The sequence below is a fragment of the Netta rufina genome (genome assembly GCF_964035555.1).
Source record: "Netta rufina genome assembly, chromosome: 7".
Classification (NCBI taxonomy): domain Eukaryota; kingdom Metazoa; phylum Chordata; class Aves; order Anseriformes; family Anatidae; genus Netta; species Netta rufina.
In genome coordinates, this window is record NC_140130.1 from 8752745 (window position 1) to 8770230 (window position 17486).

The window sequence follows — 17486 nt, forward strand, 5'->3', positions numbered from 1 at the left end:
CTAGAAGTTTACTCTATCCCTATTAAGGTCTGGACAGAACTGTAAGCAGAATTAGTCCAACTCCTCACTGCTTTCAGTGGAAGTAGAATTAAAATGCTCATTCCTCAAAAATGGAGATCAGAATTCTAATTAGGATATAAATTTCAACTAAACCTTCTTGTAGGACTAACTAGCTGAGAAACAGAAAGCCATTATGTCAGCTCAGCTGTCTACAAATGAAGACATCCATTATCCATTAGGACAACTCTGAGTAAGAACTAGCTCTAGCTCCACTCTGAATTTCTTAAGAATGCATCTGCGCTGGTGTGGCCTCACCTCAAGTACTGTGTGCAGTTCTGGGCACAACAGTACAAAAAGGATGTAAAACTGCTGTGTCCAGAGGAGAGCCTGGAGGGGAAGACATATGAGGAGCGGCTGAGGTCACTTGGCCCGTTCAGCCTGGAAAAGAGGAGGCTGAGGGGAGACCTCATCGTGGTCTACAGCTTCCTCACAAGAGGGAGTGGAGGGGCAGGCACCAACATATTCTCCTTAATCACCAGTGATAGGACCCGCAGGAATGGTGTCAAGCTGAGGCAGGGGAGGTTTAGGCTGGACATCAGGAAGAGGTTCTTCACTGAGAGGGTGGTCGTACACTGGAACAGGCTCCCCAGGGACATAGTCACTGCACCAAGCCTGTCTGAATTTAAGAAGTGTTTGACTGTGCTCTTAGTCACATGGTCTAAAATATTGAGTAGACCTGTGCAGTGCCAGGAGTTGGACTTGATGATCCTTACAGGTCTCTTCCAACTCAGGATATTCTATGATTCTATGATTTAATTTCTTTTACCAAAACCTAATTTGCATATTTACTTGCAAAATACAAACAAATGTATGTCTGTACTCCTCAACGAAGTAGTGCAATTTTGAAACCACTGTTTAGTAAGGGATTGGTACTATTTTCAGCTTCAGCAATGCAAACTTGTGTGTGTAACAAAACCAACAAATACTCTTGGCTATAGCAACGCTATTTCTTCTCTGCAATAAATAACATTTCTGCAGTCTACCATCCTATACAGACAACTGAGTCTGGTGAAATTTGCATTTGTTTTGTTCAAACCAATAAATCCAAACAACCTTGTGACTGAGGACTGTTTCTTTTTAATGCTCCCACCTCTAGCCATGATTTTCTCATTCTCACAGCAAAAAGTTTATCAAATAGACTAAAGGGACAAAGCAATACAAGACAGTTAAAGTTGCTGTCACATCCTTTACAGAGAGATAACAAAGTCTCTTTAATATCACCTACCTGGGCACACTGAGAAGCCTTCTCTTCCATCTCCTTCCATGCTTTGAGCATCTTTTCTGAAGCTTAAGAGAAGAGATTTGTTAATTTAAAAAAAAGCTATAGATAACAAAAATAAAGCACGACTTGAACTTTGCATCTATCAGTTGAATTTAAACGCAAACAGCATAAGGCCAAATCTCCAAGCAGGAGCCATAAACCCAGAGATCAGAGAGAGCCAGTAAAGCCACAATGTAACAGAAACTCCAAGCTGACCTTAACTTGAAGCAAACTGTTTTGATAGGATTTCACTGTTTGCAAGCACTGGTCTAAAATGGCTTTGAGTCTTTAAACACCATTATTAAGCTCAACAACTGCCACATTTGATTAAATACAGACTGTACAAAAACAGTTCAGCGAGTACTTCTATTTTCCATCATAATCCTTCTGCCCAGTTATAATTTTTGACTCAAGTTTCACTTTCTAGCCATATGTCCAAACTATGCATAAATTGCTACTGTCCCCTGAATAATATTTGTAAGATCCAAACATTTCTACAACATTAAAACTGCAGTTAGGGCTTTTTTTTTTTTTTTTTTTTTTAACCTAATCTCTCAACCTGACTTGCGCTACCTCCTGGTATCAGCCACCACAAAATTGCTCTTTCAGCACTGTTCAAAACAGTGTTACAATTACCATGTTGGTTTCTTTTGCCACAGATGGTTAGCAGCTCTCCTACTGCACATCAAGTGCAACAACTCTGCCCTTCACTTTATACCCACTGACCATTCCAAATCTGTAAAACTTTGAAGAAATAAACAGCAAACATTTACAACTTGAGTATGTGGCAGAATGGGCAATGTTATATATCTTAAATTATAAAAAAGTGACATCATTCACATGGAGCCATATGTGCTACAGGAGCCCAATGTTCCTTTATTTTCCTGGCTTGATATTAGTAGGGAACAATCTACTTGTTTCACTGTGCCTGAAGGTACACAGACATCTTTTACTTATCTTCCTGCCTTTGCTTGTGCCAAACTCTTCTCTTGCATTTACTCCCAGCAAAGACATAGAGATGCTGAAGAACAGAATGGCAGCTCCTGCATTCATTTTCTTTTAAGCTAGTTCCTACCCACAGTCCTTCATAGTCAACCTGATCCTTTACAGGATCAGGAAAGAAACTCAGGCGAGTATTACACAAATACGTACATATGCCATAAGCCATCTGGTCACTGTATCTCTCCAGGTCGAGGCGAATGCTCTGATGAAAGAATTCCAGCTTTGCTTTCAGTTGCTGAGATGCTGATACCATATTGTTTTTCATTTTGATTAGGTTGGCATTATACCGAAGGAGACTCAGCCTAACAAGTGAAACAAGAACAGTACATGTTAGTTGAAAAGTGTATGTGGACTTACGTAGCCAGAGATCAAAGAAGCTGTCGCATCACCTGAAGGGAAGACACTTAGCAAAAAATTGCCTAGGATCTTTGGAACAGGGAGTCTTGGTGGGGCCACAGACTCACATCCACAGAAGCTGCAGGTGCTCAGCAAGCAAAAGAGAAAGTACTTCCATGGTTCCTCATCCCCCCCAGCCCCCAATTAAACAGTCTTTGCAGTGTGTACTACTTTTAGCATATATGGACTCCTGTAGCACATGTGGCTCCATGTGAATGATGTCACAGAATTGAAGGGGTTGTAAGGGACCTCGAAAGATCATTGGGCCCAACCCCCCTGCCAAAGCATGTTCCTTAGAGCAGGCTGCCCAGGTAGGCGTCCAGACGGGCCTTGAATATCTCCAGAGAAGGATACCCCACAACCTCCCCGGGCAGCCTGTCCCAGCACTCCATCACCCTCACTGTGAAGAAGTTCTTTCACATGTTGGTGTGGAAATTCCTGTACTCCATTTTGTGGCCATTGCCCCTTGTCCTGTCCCCGCAAACCACTGAGAAGAGGTTGGCCAAATCCCTCTGTCTTCCACACCTCAGGTATTTATACACATTGATGAGATCCCCTCTCAGTCTTCTCTTCTCCAGGCTGAACAGACCCAGGTCTCTTAGCCTTTCCTCATATGGAAGATGCTCCAGGCCCTGTATCATCTTTGTGGCCCTCCGCTGGACTCTTTCCAGGAGATCTCTGTCTTTCTTGTACCAGGGAGCCCAGAACTGGACATAGTACTCCAGGTGAGGCCTGACCAGGGCAGAGTAAAGGGGGAGGATCACCTCCCTTGACCCGCTGGCCATACTCCTTTTAATGCACGCCAGGATCCCGTTGGCCCTCTTGGCCACAAGGGCACAGTGCTGGCTCATGGTCAACCTGTCATCCACCAGGACCCCCAGGTCCTTCTCCTCAGAGCTCCTCTCCAGCAGGTCATCCCCTAGCCTGTACTGATACGTGTGGTACTTCCCAGGTGCAGGACTCTACACTTGCTCTTGGTAAACCTCATTTGGTTTCTTCCTGCCCATCTCTCCAGCTGGTCCAGGTCTCGCTGAATGGCAGCACAGCCTTCTGGCGTGTCAGCCACTCCTCCCAGCTCTGTGTCATCGGCATACTTGCTGAGGGCAGACACTATTCCCTCATCAAGGTTGTCAATGAAGATGTTGAACAAGACTGGACCCAGCACCGACCCCTGGGGAACACCGCTAGTCGCAGGCCTCCAGTCAGACTCTGTGCTGCCGATCACCACCCTGTGAGCTTGGCCAGTCAGTCCCTTCTCAACCCACCTTACTGTCCACTGCTGTATCCCACACTTTCTCAGCTTTGCTATGAGGATGTCATGGGAGACAGTATTGAAAACCTTGCTAAAGTCAAGGTAGATGACATCCACTGCTCTCCCCCCATCTACCCAGCTGGTGATGGCATCATAGAAGGCAACGAGGTTGGTCGAGCACGACTTCCCCTTGGTGAATCCATGCTGACCACTCCTCATAACCTTCTTCTTCTCCTCTTACAATTGCCTGGAGATGGCATCCAGAACAAGCTGCTTTAACATCTTTCCAGGGACAGAGATGAGACTGACTGGCCTGTAGTTTCCCGAATCGTCCTTCTTGCCCTTCTTGAAGACTGGAGTGAGAGTGGCTATCCTCCGATCTTCAGGCACCTCTCCTGTTCTCCAGGACCTTTCAAAGATGATAGAGAGCGTTTTGGCTCGTCACCTCTGCCAACTGCCTTAGCACACGTGGATGCATCCCATTGCAACCCATGGATTTGTGTGCATTGAGCCCACTCAGATGCTCCTGAACCACTCCTTTGTCAACAAGGGGGGAGATCTCCACTTTCCAGACTCTTTCTCCTCCCTCCAGGGGGGGGAGTCCCTGAAGCAAAGAAAGCATTCAGTATCTCCGCCTTCTCAGCGTCTCTCATTACCAGGACACCCCCCTCGTTCAGCAAGGGACCCACGTTACCCCTAGTCGTCCTTTTACTGTTTACATACTTTAAAAACAAACAAACAAAAAAAGAACTTATTATCTTTTATCTCTTTTGCAAGCCTCATCTCTAGGTGGTCTTTAGCCTTCCTTGTCATTTCCCTGCAGGCCCTGACAACACTTCTATACTCCTCCCAAGAGGACAGGCCCTTTTTTCACATTTCATAAACCTTCCTCTTCTTTTTGATCTTGCCAATGAGCTCTTTGCTCATCCACGCAGGTTTCCTGCCCACCTTCCGGAATTTCCTACTCTTAGGGATGCACAGGTCCTGAGCTTGGAAGAAGTGCTGTTTAAATGTAGCCCAGCTCTCACATGCACCCTTGCCTTCTAGCAACCTAGCCCATGAGATACACCCAAGCAGGTCCCGGAAGAGATCAAAGTTGGCTCTCCGGAAGTCCAGGGTAGCAATCCAGCTTTTAGCCTTACTTCTTATGTCACCTTTTTTTTAATCAATTGATATAGAACAGTGCCCATTCTGCCACTCGGTCATAGGATAAAACCTACAAATGTAGCAAGCAGTTCCATAGATTCTGTCACCAGTTCCATGGATTCTGCAAAACAACTGTACTGGGCTGCGCTGGGAGGAGCACTGCCAGCAGGCTGAGGGAGGTGATGTGATCCCTCCCTTCTGCTCAACTGTGGTGAGATCACACCTAGAGTTGGGTCCAGGTTTGCTCTCCCCAGTACAGGAGAGATGTGGAGCTACTGCAGAGAGTCCAACGAATATGATTAAGGGACTGGAGCCCCCCTCCTATGAGGATGGGCTGAGAGAGCGGGGACTGTTCAGCCTGGAGCAGAAAAGGCTGACTGAGGATCAGCATGTGCAAATACCTGAAGGGAGGGTATAGACAGAGCCAGGCTCATTTCAGTGGTGCCCAGTTACAGGACAAGATGCAATAAGCCAAAAATGAAAACACAGGAGGTTCCATCTAAACATCAGGAAACAAGTTTTTACTGCGTGGGTGACAGGGCACTGACATAAGTCGCCCAGAGAGGTTGTGGGGTCTCCCTCCTTGGAGATCTTTTCAAGTTGTCTGGATGTGGTCCTGGGAAAGCTGCTTGAGCAGAGGTTAGACCAGATAACCTCCAGAGGTCCCTGCCAAACTCAGCCATTCTAGAAGTAAGGTTCAACTTTCTTAAATTATTATCAACATCAGGAACTATGCAGTAAAATTCATGGAGTGGAACTATTTCCAAGCCCAGATACGCTTTATAATGTAAAAGTGCAGAAGAGCAGAGGGCTGTAAAATTTTTGGTAATCAAAACTCCCCTGAGATGTACATTTCCATTCAAACAGTCTCCATGCTTACATAATACTGTATGTCCAGAATTAGGAATAACAACTTACATGGCAGCTCTCTGGCCCTGGAAAAGCCTGCTATAATCTTCTTTTAGGCCAATCACGTAGTGAACTGCTTCTGCCCATACCTTGCGCAGTTGAGGAATTGGCAGCTGGATTTTACTATCCTGTACTGAATGCAAGAAAAACATGACTGTACATAAATGACAGAACAACTGTTGAAAAGGAGCCTAGTAATTACACCATTCCCAATTCCTGATTTAGGTGCCTAAACTAAGAGATCAAGACATGTAAGAGCTGCTTATTTGTTACATGGTGATGCTTAAGCACATACAAGCTTTTCATGTTACAGTTCTCAGGTACTGGCCAGGCAGTAGCTCATGTTTAAACTCACAGCTAAGATTTCTTTGAGCATTTTGGTTTTTGGCACTACAAGTCATGAACTAACACCACATGAAACATGGCAGAAGACAGGACCCATGACTGGTTTTATCCAATAACTCCGTTACCTGAAGTACTTGCTTAAGCTATCAAAACAAATTTAGTTGCTCTCTTTAACCAACTGATACTGGTCACTGTCCTGACACGTGTTTCATCTGAAATTGCCTTCCAATCTTCTTTACATTTCCCTCCAGATTCCTGAAGTAGATACCTAAAGAAAAGATGTAGGATTCACGTGGATTCCCCTACAGAGACGAGGAACTGTCAGTACACTGGTATATCAATGAGCGTGCTGTAAAAAGCCTTAGCCCCAAGATATTCAGCAGAATAGGGCAATACAAAGGGACTCACCAGACTAAAATAGTCCAACATATAGAAAACAAACAAACAAACACACAGAATAAACCTGAGCATCAGTAAAAGGAGTCAGGGAAATCCTGTAGAATCAGGCCAAAGAAAATTAATATATTTAACAGTAACTGGTACGTGTCATGAGGCATTTCCTTTACATGCAGCATCCTTGCAGACGTTTCCTGTCCTTTGACACTGTTTTTTCTTTTGTAGAGATATAGTAGGTCAGGCAATAAATGCTTTGCCCTGTTAAATCTACAGAACATGGAAATACAGCACTGTAGATGAAACTTTGTTAGGCTGCTCCAGGTTCTTAAACGTTCTTTGAACTAGAGGCTGCCCTTCAAGATATACACAGAGATCTGTAAGGCAAATCTACCTCCATATTAAGTGAGAAGCAATGCTTTCAGGTCCAAGGGGTCCTCCAGCATTACTTACCAATGTAATTTACACAGTCGGACAGACTCCGAGAAGCAAAGGGTCCATCATAGACAGTTTTGCTTTTATCAAACAAATAGACCATATAGCTATCCCAGCCTCTCTGGTGAGGAAAAAGAACATGAACATGAGAAATCCTGGTTACAACATGAGTTAATTATTGTTGACAGACACTCATCTGGTGCCTTAAAAAAAACACATTTTGATGGATCCTACAGAAACACTGGACCATTTGCTAGCAAGTTACTTTAAATAAAGATTTAGAGTATAACCACAGGAACCTAATTTACATTACCCAATAAAGAAAATAATGCTGCATAGAGTAAACTCCCCAGTGGGAAGAGAACAAGGCAATTAATCTTTCCTAAGATTTTACATTTCCTGAGAATGTGAAAGGCATTAAATTAACAGAATCATTCTTACTACGCCATCAATAACACATTGGGAAGCAGGCTTCCGGGGGTCCAGGCAAATTCCCGTTTCCAAGAGCAGTTCCTGATTACCAGTACTTATTCCAGTTTCATACTCAATCCGAGTCTGAAGGGAATGAAGGCTTTCCTCAGAATGCAAGAGAAATGAAACAATCTTGGCAGAGGTCATATTTAGGATATGTACTATCTGTAAAAAGAGTACAAGTTAATTACAAATCACTGGCTGTCAAAGACAAAGGACCCAAAGGCATTAGAGGGAGTACGTAGCAATAAGTGGAAGTTAGGCTAAGAGCATAATTAGAGTTTTGATGGCCACAAAAATCAACTAAAAGCCCCATAACAAAAAATTCAAAGCCTGGGCCTTTAACTTTTAATGTCAGAGAAAACTATCATCAAACCCACTGACAGCTTTTGTAAGCCATTCTGCAGCTTAATTACACCAACAGAATAGCAACAAGCTAGAAAAAAGGCCATCTTCAATCCTGTTGTTTTTGATGTTAGCCAACATCGCTCCTAAGAAGGGGAGTCTCACATCTCTTAATTCCTCCATATAAAAAAAAAAAAAAGCATTTACACACCTCTGCCTATCTTCTCATTGCTTTCTCTAGTTTTACTGTATCCGGGTGGAGACTGTAGGACTCAAACCCCACCACAATATACAAATTTTTTCAAGTTCTAATTATTGGCACATTTCTTGCTTCTGTCTCCAATTCCTCTGGAATCCTTCCAGATCAGACCGAACTGTCCTCTGGCTTCTGCATGCACTTGCCTCAGCTAGTCTCACTGCGGCAAAGCTCCAACAAATCACTTGGAGGGGAACAGTCAAGCGAATACAATCCCTGCTTTACTACATATAGTAGTACACAGGCCTGGAAATCACAGTATCAGTAACAGTGTTCAAAAATAACAGTCATTAGAAAATACTAAACCATCACTTGAGCTTGCTGAGTCCTTATTAAGATGGCAGGCCGGAATATAGGGCCATTCTCCTGGAAAGATTAATATAACTGGTGGTATTTTACCTTCAAATATGTACTGGCTGCATATACACTTCCCAGTATCAACAAAACATTCCTCATGATCCACAAGTTTGATGATGCCAGGATTATAGCCTTGCTCCACTGAATGCAATTTCTGTCCTCTGCTTTCAGTAAACCCAATAGAACTACGCTCACCTTCAGATTCAGTATGTGATCCATTACTATGAAACATTTTGGACGACTGGTCTCAGGATCAAAACCTCCACCCCTCTGTTGTGGATCCCAATTCAGCATCAGTTGCAACCAGTTTTCCATGGGTTCTACAATTAAACTAAACAATAATAACTTTATAAACAGAAGAGTGATGAGAAAGAGAAGACAGATATTCTGCCACGCTAAACCCACTTAGGAAACCAGAGTCTTACAAAAGCAGTACGGTTACAAGAACATCTCAGACAATAGTACACAGTGCAGAAAGCTCAAAGCACTACGTAACTTTGTATTTCATTCTCAACTTCAGTACTTTTCCTCAAAGTTTGCCTGGGTCAATGAGTTGTGCTGCACCTGCTAGGCACTTTAGCACTTGTGTCTTTAGATAAGTGACAAATAACCTGAGTTTGACTTCTGACTTGATTAGAATTCTTTATTCTTCCTTCTTTATTTTGGTTGGAGGCACTCCCAGAGGTCTCTCAGTCCGGGCATTGCTCCCAGCAGGGCCAGTGCCACAGATCCAGCAGGCTGCACAGGGCTGTATCAAGGATAAAAGCATGAAGAATTCCCACTGCCTGGGCCTGTCCCATGGATGCATTACTAGCATGAGGAAACTTTCTTATGTCAAATTTCACTTCCCTTTTTGAAACTTGCACTGTGGCCTTCTGTCCTTTCATTTTGCCCCGTTAAGAGTCTGAATCCACTGTCTCTGTAACGTCCCACTATACAGTGGGAGACAAAAATCAGATCCCCCTTTGCCTTCTTTGTCTGTCTGAACAAGCGCAGCTTCAGGGACCTCTTTTCTAATACGCTTAGCAGGCTCTGACCATCTTTGTGTCCTTTGCTGGGCTTGCTGCAGTTTTTACCCATCACAAGTACTAGAAGCCTTTGCTTTCACAGAGCAGCTAATTCAAGTACCTGTGACTAAGTTATATTAGAAATGTTTAATACCTGTTTTATGATATTTAGTACCATCAAATTTTCAGGTAGATACTAATACTACTCAGTGGCTGTGTGATAATGGGTGGAAAGCAGTGACAGAGCTCACACTGCAAGGTGAACTGCTACCATATTATTTATAGCTCCACTCTCATTGGAGAGCCCAAAGTATCAAAAAAAAAAAAAAGAGCCACTGTGGCTATAGGCTATTCATAGAATCACAGAATGGCATGGGTTGGAAGGGAACTTAAAGCCCACCCATTTCCAAGTCCTGCCATGCACAGGAACACCTCCCACCAGCCCCGGCTGCCCAGAGCCCCATCCAAGTTGGCCTTGGGCACTGCTGGGGTGGGGCATCCACAGCTTCTCTGGGCAGCCTGTGCCAGTGTCCCACCACCCCCACAGGGAAGAATTTCTTCCTAACATCTCAATTCAGCAATGTTGTAACCCCCTGTTGTGGTTTAACATGGACAGCAACTAAGCACCACACAGCCATTTGCTCACCACCTGCTGATTGTTGCCCAGCCTACCCCCAAAGCAGCCAGTCCCCCCACCCAGGCCAGCCCTCCCATATTAATTGTTCAGCATGCTGTCAGACGGTATGGAATACCCCTTTGGCCAGTTTGGGTCAGCTGTCCTGGGTCCGTCCCCTCCCAGTCCCCTCCCAGCTCGTACTGCACCCCCAGCCTGCCCACTTGCAGGCCAGAATGAGAACCTGAAAAGTCCTTGTCTTAGTGTAAGCACTGCTCTGCAAAAATTAAAACATCAGTGTGATATCAACATTATTCTCATCCTAAATCCCAAACACAGCACCATACCAGCTACTAAGAGAAAAGTTAACTCTATCCTAACTGAAACCAGGACACCCCATCATAGCAGGCCACCAGATTTGTTAGGCACAATCTGCCCTTAGTGAAGTCATGTAGGCTGTCACTAATCACCTCCTTATTTTCCACGTGCCTTGGTAGAGTTTCCAGGAGGATCTTCTCCATGATATTACTGGGTACAGAGATAAGACTGACTGGCCTGTAGTTCCCCTAGTCTTCCTTATTTCCCTTATTAAATATGGGGCTTATGTTTCTCATACTGTATTACTTAACTGCAAATGGTAGTTTGCCTGAGGGCTCAAACAGTGTTTAGAAGAAAGAAGGACCCTTCTGTTTAAAAGGCAAGCGAAAAAATATCACTTGAAATCACATCATCACACTTACCCACAGACACTGTGAGGCTGTGGCAAATGAGTACTAAAGCGAACTTCCCCATTCATCTCTTCAAAAGCAAATATGTGCTTTGGATCCTTCTTCTTGATTTTTTCATGCCTAGAAAACAATTTGTGGATATACTAACAGTTTTACTTTTGCAAAGGTACAAGTTAAATTTGGTACCATCAGGAAGTGCCAAATTATAGCAACTTTAGAAAATAAACTGTTCTTTCAGCGCAAAGAAGACATTTCCAAACAATCCACCTCGAACAACTACCTCCAAGAGGAAGAAACGAACCCTTGCAATTATCTCTGCCTCTGGAAACATTTTCACATCTGCTTGCAAGGACATCTGGAGAGCATTAAACAAAAGGATCAACAGGTAACCCTTCACTGACCACAGGGCAAGTTTTCCGTATATTGGAAAAAGTGGGACAGATACTGAATTATTAAAATAATAATGTTTATTCTGTTGCAGAATCACCCTTTGAAATACCTGGCTTACATACAGTACTGATATTGCAAGGCAAGAAGTGGAAATACATAAATAAGCATCTCTGCCCTTTGTTGTAGCTATCAAAGAGCAAGAAGAAACTTCCACATGCAAGTTAAAGTCTGTTAGTCCTCATTTTTGCAAAGTTATTGAAAAGCACATTCTTTGTGTTTACTACAGAACACATTGTCTTGTGTGTGTTATTTATTGCCAAAACGTAAGTAACCTCACAGCCTAGGTGAACATAGGACTGTATGACTCCTCCCCACACCTGAAATTTTTCTGACTCTGCTGCTGCCTCAATGCACCATCATTTAACTAACTGACTGGTTTATAATTTTTTTGATTCAAATTTCCCTTTTGAAGGAACTGCTATACCCAGAGGCTATCACATGAGGTAATGAGCACATATGACAGTATGTATAAATAGCCAATTGAATCATCATTGATGCCATGGAAGAAACACCTGCTTCTGCAAAGCTGAACAGACCAACAGCCTCACCATGCAACCAACAATAAATCTGTCATTCTGGTTCACACAGTCCCCTCAGTACACACAACAGGCGTTGGGTCCTCTTGAGAATGTCTTACCAGGTGAATGGCTGTAGATTATGTAAGAAAGGTCGAAATCCTGCAATGCACTCAAACACCATCGTTCCAAAGCTCCAGTAATCAACAGTAACAGAGTAGGATTTATTCTCAAAGAGTTCAGGAGCCTAGAAAACAGCATAAAAAGACATTTTGAAAGCAGCGTTTTCAGGCCACAGCTGCCCTGACCTAGAGCTGGTGCCAGCCCCAGTGCCAGCTGCAGGCTGACAAGGGACCTGTGCAGGTTCTGACACATGCTTCCATGATTGTATAAAATGTGGTAATAACAAGTTATTTGTATACATCACCCACCCACCTCCCCCATCTTACCAAATATTGTAATGTTCCAACAAATGAAGTGCATAAACTTCCTTGATCCAGGTCCTTTGCATAACCCAGGTCTATTATTTTGTGAACAATCTGAAAGCAGATTAAATAGTTCATCAAACAACAAACAAAACCTGTTCAGTGACATCCAGAGCATGCACCTAAGAAGGGGGAAAAAGAACAGAAATTCCAGAAAAGGTCCATGGTGAAACTCTGAAATGTGACACAGTGTTAAAGCCTGCTGTTTCACCACGTAAGCTGGCCTCATTCACTTAACTCAGCTTAGACTATTTATAGAGCTTGGCCAGTTATAGCTTGGCTGTATCTAGCTTTCTATCCTGGCATTTGAAGTTATTTATTAAAACAGTAACAATAAAGAAAACCCCTTTTATTAAAAAAATCCCCTAGGTTGTCTATTTTAACTAGTTTGATTGTACATGCAACTGTCAACCCTACAAATATACTGTTATCATAAGCTACAATCTCATATCTTTCATATTCTGTTTCATTAAAGGTTCTTGAATGGAAGCAAAAGTTGTTTGACATGGTTTTCAGAATAAGCAAAATAGCATTTGATTCTGTGAATCAAAGAAGAAGATGTGAACTTTTCATAAATTCAGAGTTGAGTTTTCAGCCCAGTACAATGCCAGAAACTACACACTCTCTTTTATTTCTCTCAGGCAAAGCAGATGCTGACAATTTCTAGAAATGACAGCTGGAACACTGCTGACAGAGGCCACCTGACCTACCTTCCCACCTTCATCCTGTAGAACAATGTTTTCAGGCTTCAAATCTCTGTGTATAATTTTGTTTTCATGCAAATACTGGATACCAGACCCTGAAAGACACGTGTGATTTAAGAGGAAAAAAAACCACACTGATTAAAGACATTGTTAATAAAAATCTAATGTCTGATTTTAGAGTTGACAGCAGCACATTTTCACTTAAAAGCATCGCTAAGAACTTGACTTAGATTTATAAGCTTTAAGCATATGGATACAGGACTAAACAAGCCCTGTTTCTCTGCTCCGCAAAAATTGAGGCCATTGTGGGGTTTAGACCTTGTGGTATAACCGCAGGTCAAATCCCTTGCCTTAAAGGTGAGAGAGAAGGGAGATGAATTCTTCTCAAACTGTACAGTTACAAAATGAATCATGACATGCAGACAAGAAAAAGGTCTCTAAAACGTGCAGACTGCCTGAAACCTCTCTACATGTCCTCTGTTCTAAGACACTGGTAAATAAGGACAAGATAATGAGAAGGCTTATTTATACTTTTAAGACGTTATGCAAAATACTGTTGTAAGAAAGCACTGACATTCATTATGTAAATGAAACAAGTCCAACTTTCTTTTGACCTGGAACTACTACCAAACAGTGGCTTACAAAGTGTCTCATAAACTTGTACTGCTCCCTGAAGCAGTGCAGTGCACATCATTGCTTCAGGGAGGGGACTGTCCAGCTGCGGTAAGACAGAAGCACAGCTGGAGCTAAGGACTCACGTCTGGGTAGCCTCTGCTTAGGACTGCATGGAGCAGCAGCCCCATCCGTAACAGCAGCACTGAACTCATTGGCTTAGGGAATCCCTTCTCCTGCTGGGGAACCGGTGTGCTTGAAGCAGCATCGCTTTTGTCACTCCCACCCTTAAGAATGTTAATTCCATGGTTGCTTTAAGCTGATCTACATGGGGTCTGTCCCCAGAATGAACACAGGCTCCTGAGCTCTCCTTTCCCAGACACAACTTCCATGGCAGCACAAGCATTTATCGGGCTGCGTGATCAGCTTGATCCCGGAGCTGATCCAGCTGGAAAATGCACAAGAAAAAAATAAATCAGGTTTTAGCCAGGCTGGTTTCCAGAGCCTACTCCTCACATTGTTATGGGTGAGGCTGGAGGGAACAGGAGCACTCGCCCAAGAACAGGCAAAGGGCAGGATTTTGCACTGTGGCAAGTTGCCTTGAGGTGACTGTACAGACACTAGCAAAAAAAGAAACACAGCATAAATCCTGCCGGAGAGAAGGGGAAAAATCAAGTCTGTCCAAAGAATAATGCAGGCTGCTAAATAAAAGGTTTTCTGCTAAGTATCTGCCACAGGACAAATCCATAGAAAAAAAAAAAAAGACTTTCAAAATCAAATTTATTTTTTTCTAAGTCATGATTTTTCAGTCTTGGAGATGTCCAAGTGGAAACAACTAAACAAAAAAAGATCCTGTGAAAGGCCCAAGACAGGTAGTGTATCTTCCTCTCTCCATCATAGGGTACTTTAAATTTTGCTATGCGAAAGGTATTCAGACTGCAAATTGTGTTAATCCAGAAGCCTAGTACTAACCAGCCATGCCTGTAAATTCATTATGGCATTATTATACGGGAAAAATTCAATCCATGTGCCTTATCCACAGTTCAACACTTCATCCCATCAGAGCCAAGCCCCCAGCCTTCACTGATTTATCACTCATTTACACACTTAACAGCTTTTCATTTGTGCATTTCTTCTCCATGGCATTTTCAAATGCCTTGAGAGCCACTGCAGACACAGAAAAGCACCTATAGCGTGAATTTAATACAAAGGCAGCAAAACTCTGCATGTGGAAAAGGAACAGGGATGAAGGAAGATGGGAGTTGCATCCAATTTGGGAAATTCAGCTGCAAGTCCTCTGAGCACTGGAAGAAGAGAAGCATGCTGCTAAATGGGCTGTGAATTTGGAGAGGCCTTTGAGTTCACGCACCTGATCCGCACCTCCAACACTTCTGAGTTGGACTGTTTCCCGTGATTTTTCAAGTGGTGTCATACCCCCCACTTGAAATGGCTTTTTTCTTTCACCAAACACAATTTCCCTGCTACTAAGCAAACCCCACACAGACAAGCCACACTGCAACTTTGGCGCTTCTCAGATTGCTTCTTGCTTTTAGGCATGCACAAATTGCTTCAGCTGACATGGAGATTGGCATCTGCAGAGCCATGAATTGAACGTTCAGAACAGTAAAACTGCCACCTTAATGCTACGGTTACCCACAACTGATCACTGCACATCTTTTCCAGTCCCTTCCCACAGACATCATTAGTGCAAATTTCTCATCTCTGTGGTCAGGAGGGACAGACACAAGGTCCCTCCTCTGGAACAAAAGCCCAATTTGTTTTTGCTCCCTGACCTTGTTAGTACCCTTCTCAGGGTCAGCTGAAAAAGCAAAATGCCATTACACATAATAAACACATAAAAACAAACAAACAAGATAGGCAGTAGACTACATACCAATGTCGCTAAGCAGAGACAGTATTTGACTTTCCTTAAGTCCACAGCAGTTTTCTGGTTTGTTTAGCAGCTACAGTAAAGAAAAAGATGTTTATACTCATAATGCAACAGTTAATAGTCTAGAATGTCATCTTACATTCCCTGCCCACATGTCACAGAAAACAGCCATAGCTCAAATGTAACTCTAGTTGAACAGAGTGAAATAAAAGAGGGGATGGGAGGAAAGAAAACAAGTTTGAACAAACAAAAATTCACTGCACTGAGTCAGGGTTGAAAAGAGTTGGGCTGCTAGAATAATAGTGCAGAAGCATAAAAGCCATCTGAAGGCAAGAGACTCAGGCAGGGCTGCATGCGACTTAACCAAGCCCTGTTTTGGAGCACGGTCTCCTTCCTGACTACTCTCCCAAAATGGCAAGAAGCTGCTCAGCACTCAGGCATGCTGACTCCGAGATCAACCACATGGTTAACCCTGAAGTAAAAAGCAGATCATGGACCACGATTTGGAGTCTCAGCTCTGCACCCACTCTAAAGCGCTCCTTCATCTGTCCTCTCCCTTGCCCAGAGTATTTTTCCTCTAGAGAAAGGTGTGGTAGAAGCGCTGCAGGACACCCTCTCCTAAATTACCGTCTCAGACAGTGAATACGCCCTTGAATCAACTGGCATGTGATCTGTTGTTGTTTTTTTTTCACTGAGGACTTTTATAAATGACTGAGGTACTCTCTGCTCTGCAGCCACCTGATGTACCCTCGTACTTCTGCCTGCCTCCGACATCACAGGCACAAGCAGCAGTCAGACTTCTACAGGAAGAGAAACCAAACTTCACCATCCTGCTCCCTGAACTCTGGGTGTTGCTCTACTGAGCAACAAAGGAGGATGGGGCAAAGTCAGAAATCGGGCTCAAAGCCCTAAAAAAGCACAAACAAAAAATATGTGCATAGCCCATATACAGAAGCTGTCTTTATAAAAGATTATGGATGTGTAATGAGAAATTAACAGCTGTGCAAAACACAATGCCAAGCAACTGGAAGAGAAAGATTCAAAGATGAGTAGGATCAGAACTAAGAAACCATGGCTATTTTTTTAAGGAACAAAGCATTAAATATGATCAAGTGAAATAAAGCATGTTACTTCTTAAATTGTACCACCACTTACACTTTAGAAATTAAATACTGCACTGAAGGTAGAGCTAATATAACCCCAAATTTCTTGGGCTCCAATTTACCTTTAAATGTCCCCAAAACTTTTCCATAAATACAACACCCAACTGTCACCATTCTTTGGAATTTTCTTTGCAATATGCTATTTTTGTGCGCACCCACTTCCTTTAACTGCCAACCTTTCAGCCTCTTAATGTCCCAATTGTTTCAAACAACACTAAAAAATAAAATGAGACTAAGTAAGTTACACATTAACTGCTGCCACTGATATGCAGTTACTGCATTCAACATCTGCTCACATTTCCTAGTTCATCTGCTATGTATCTCCAGAAATAAAAACAAAAAATTAACAAAAAAAGTTTCCCGATCGCTTAAATAATCTAACTTCTAAGCAGATGTTAAGCAACAGAAATTTACTTCTTCATCCGTACACAAATGGCTGCTTCCTGACCTTAACTATCTACAATGGAGATGGAGCATGAGCTCCCCTCTGGCCATGCAGCTGCTGCCTTCCTCGAGTGCTGCTGCCTTGCACAGGGGGCAGTTCCCAGCTCAACAAGAAAGAACCTGCTAAAGCCTCTGAAATCCTAGTGGCCCCAATCCGGTACAAAAGAATTCTTCCTTAAGCAATGCAACACCAGAGAGACACAAATTAATTTTAAACAGATACAGACACAGAGCAACAAAGCCAGA

The 17486-nt window shown here is 43.0% G+C and overlaps 1 protein-coding gene across 1 annotated transcript in view; it reads right to left on the bottom strand.

The window, feature by feature from the left end:
- CHUK (component of inhibitor of nuclear factor kappa B kinase complex) overlaps positions 1–17486 on the bottom strand; it is a 31250-nt gene that overhangs the window by 12015 nt on the left and 1749 nt on the right. Inside the window, exons 4-14 of the mRNA XM_084289751.1 lie at positions 15637–15706; positions 13137–13225; positions 12391–12480; positions 12064–12188; positions 10989–11096; positions 8824–8959; positions 7641–7835; positions 7218–7320; positions 6036–6159; positions 2474–2625; positions 1286–1347 (exon numbers count right to left, since the gene is read on the bottom strand). Of these exons, the coding sequence (XP_084145877.1) occupies positions 1286–1347; positions 2474–2625; positions 6036–6159; positions 7218–7320; positions 7641–7835; positions 8824–8959; positions 10989–11096; positions 12064–12188; positions 12391–12480; positions 13137–13225; positions 15637–15706 (1254 nt within the window). The remainder of the gene's footprint in view (positions 1–1285; positions 1348–2473; positions 2626–6035; positions 6160–7217; positions 7321–7640; positions 7836–8823; positions 8960–10988; positions 11097–12063; positions 12189–12390; positions 12481–13136; positions 13226–15636; positions 15707–17486) is intronic.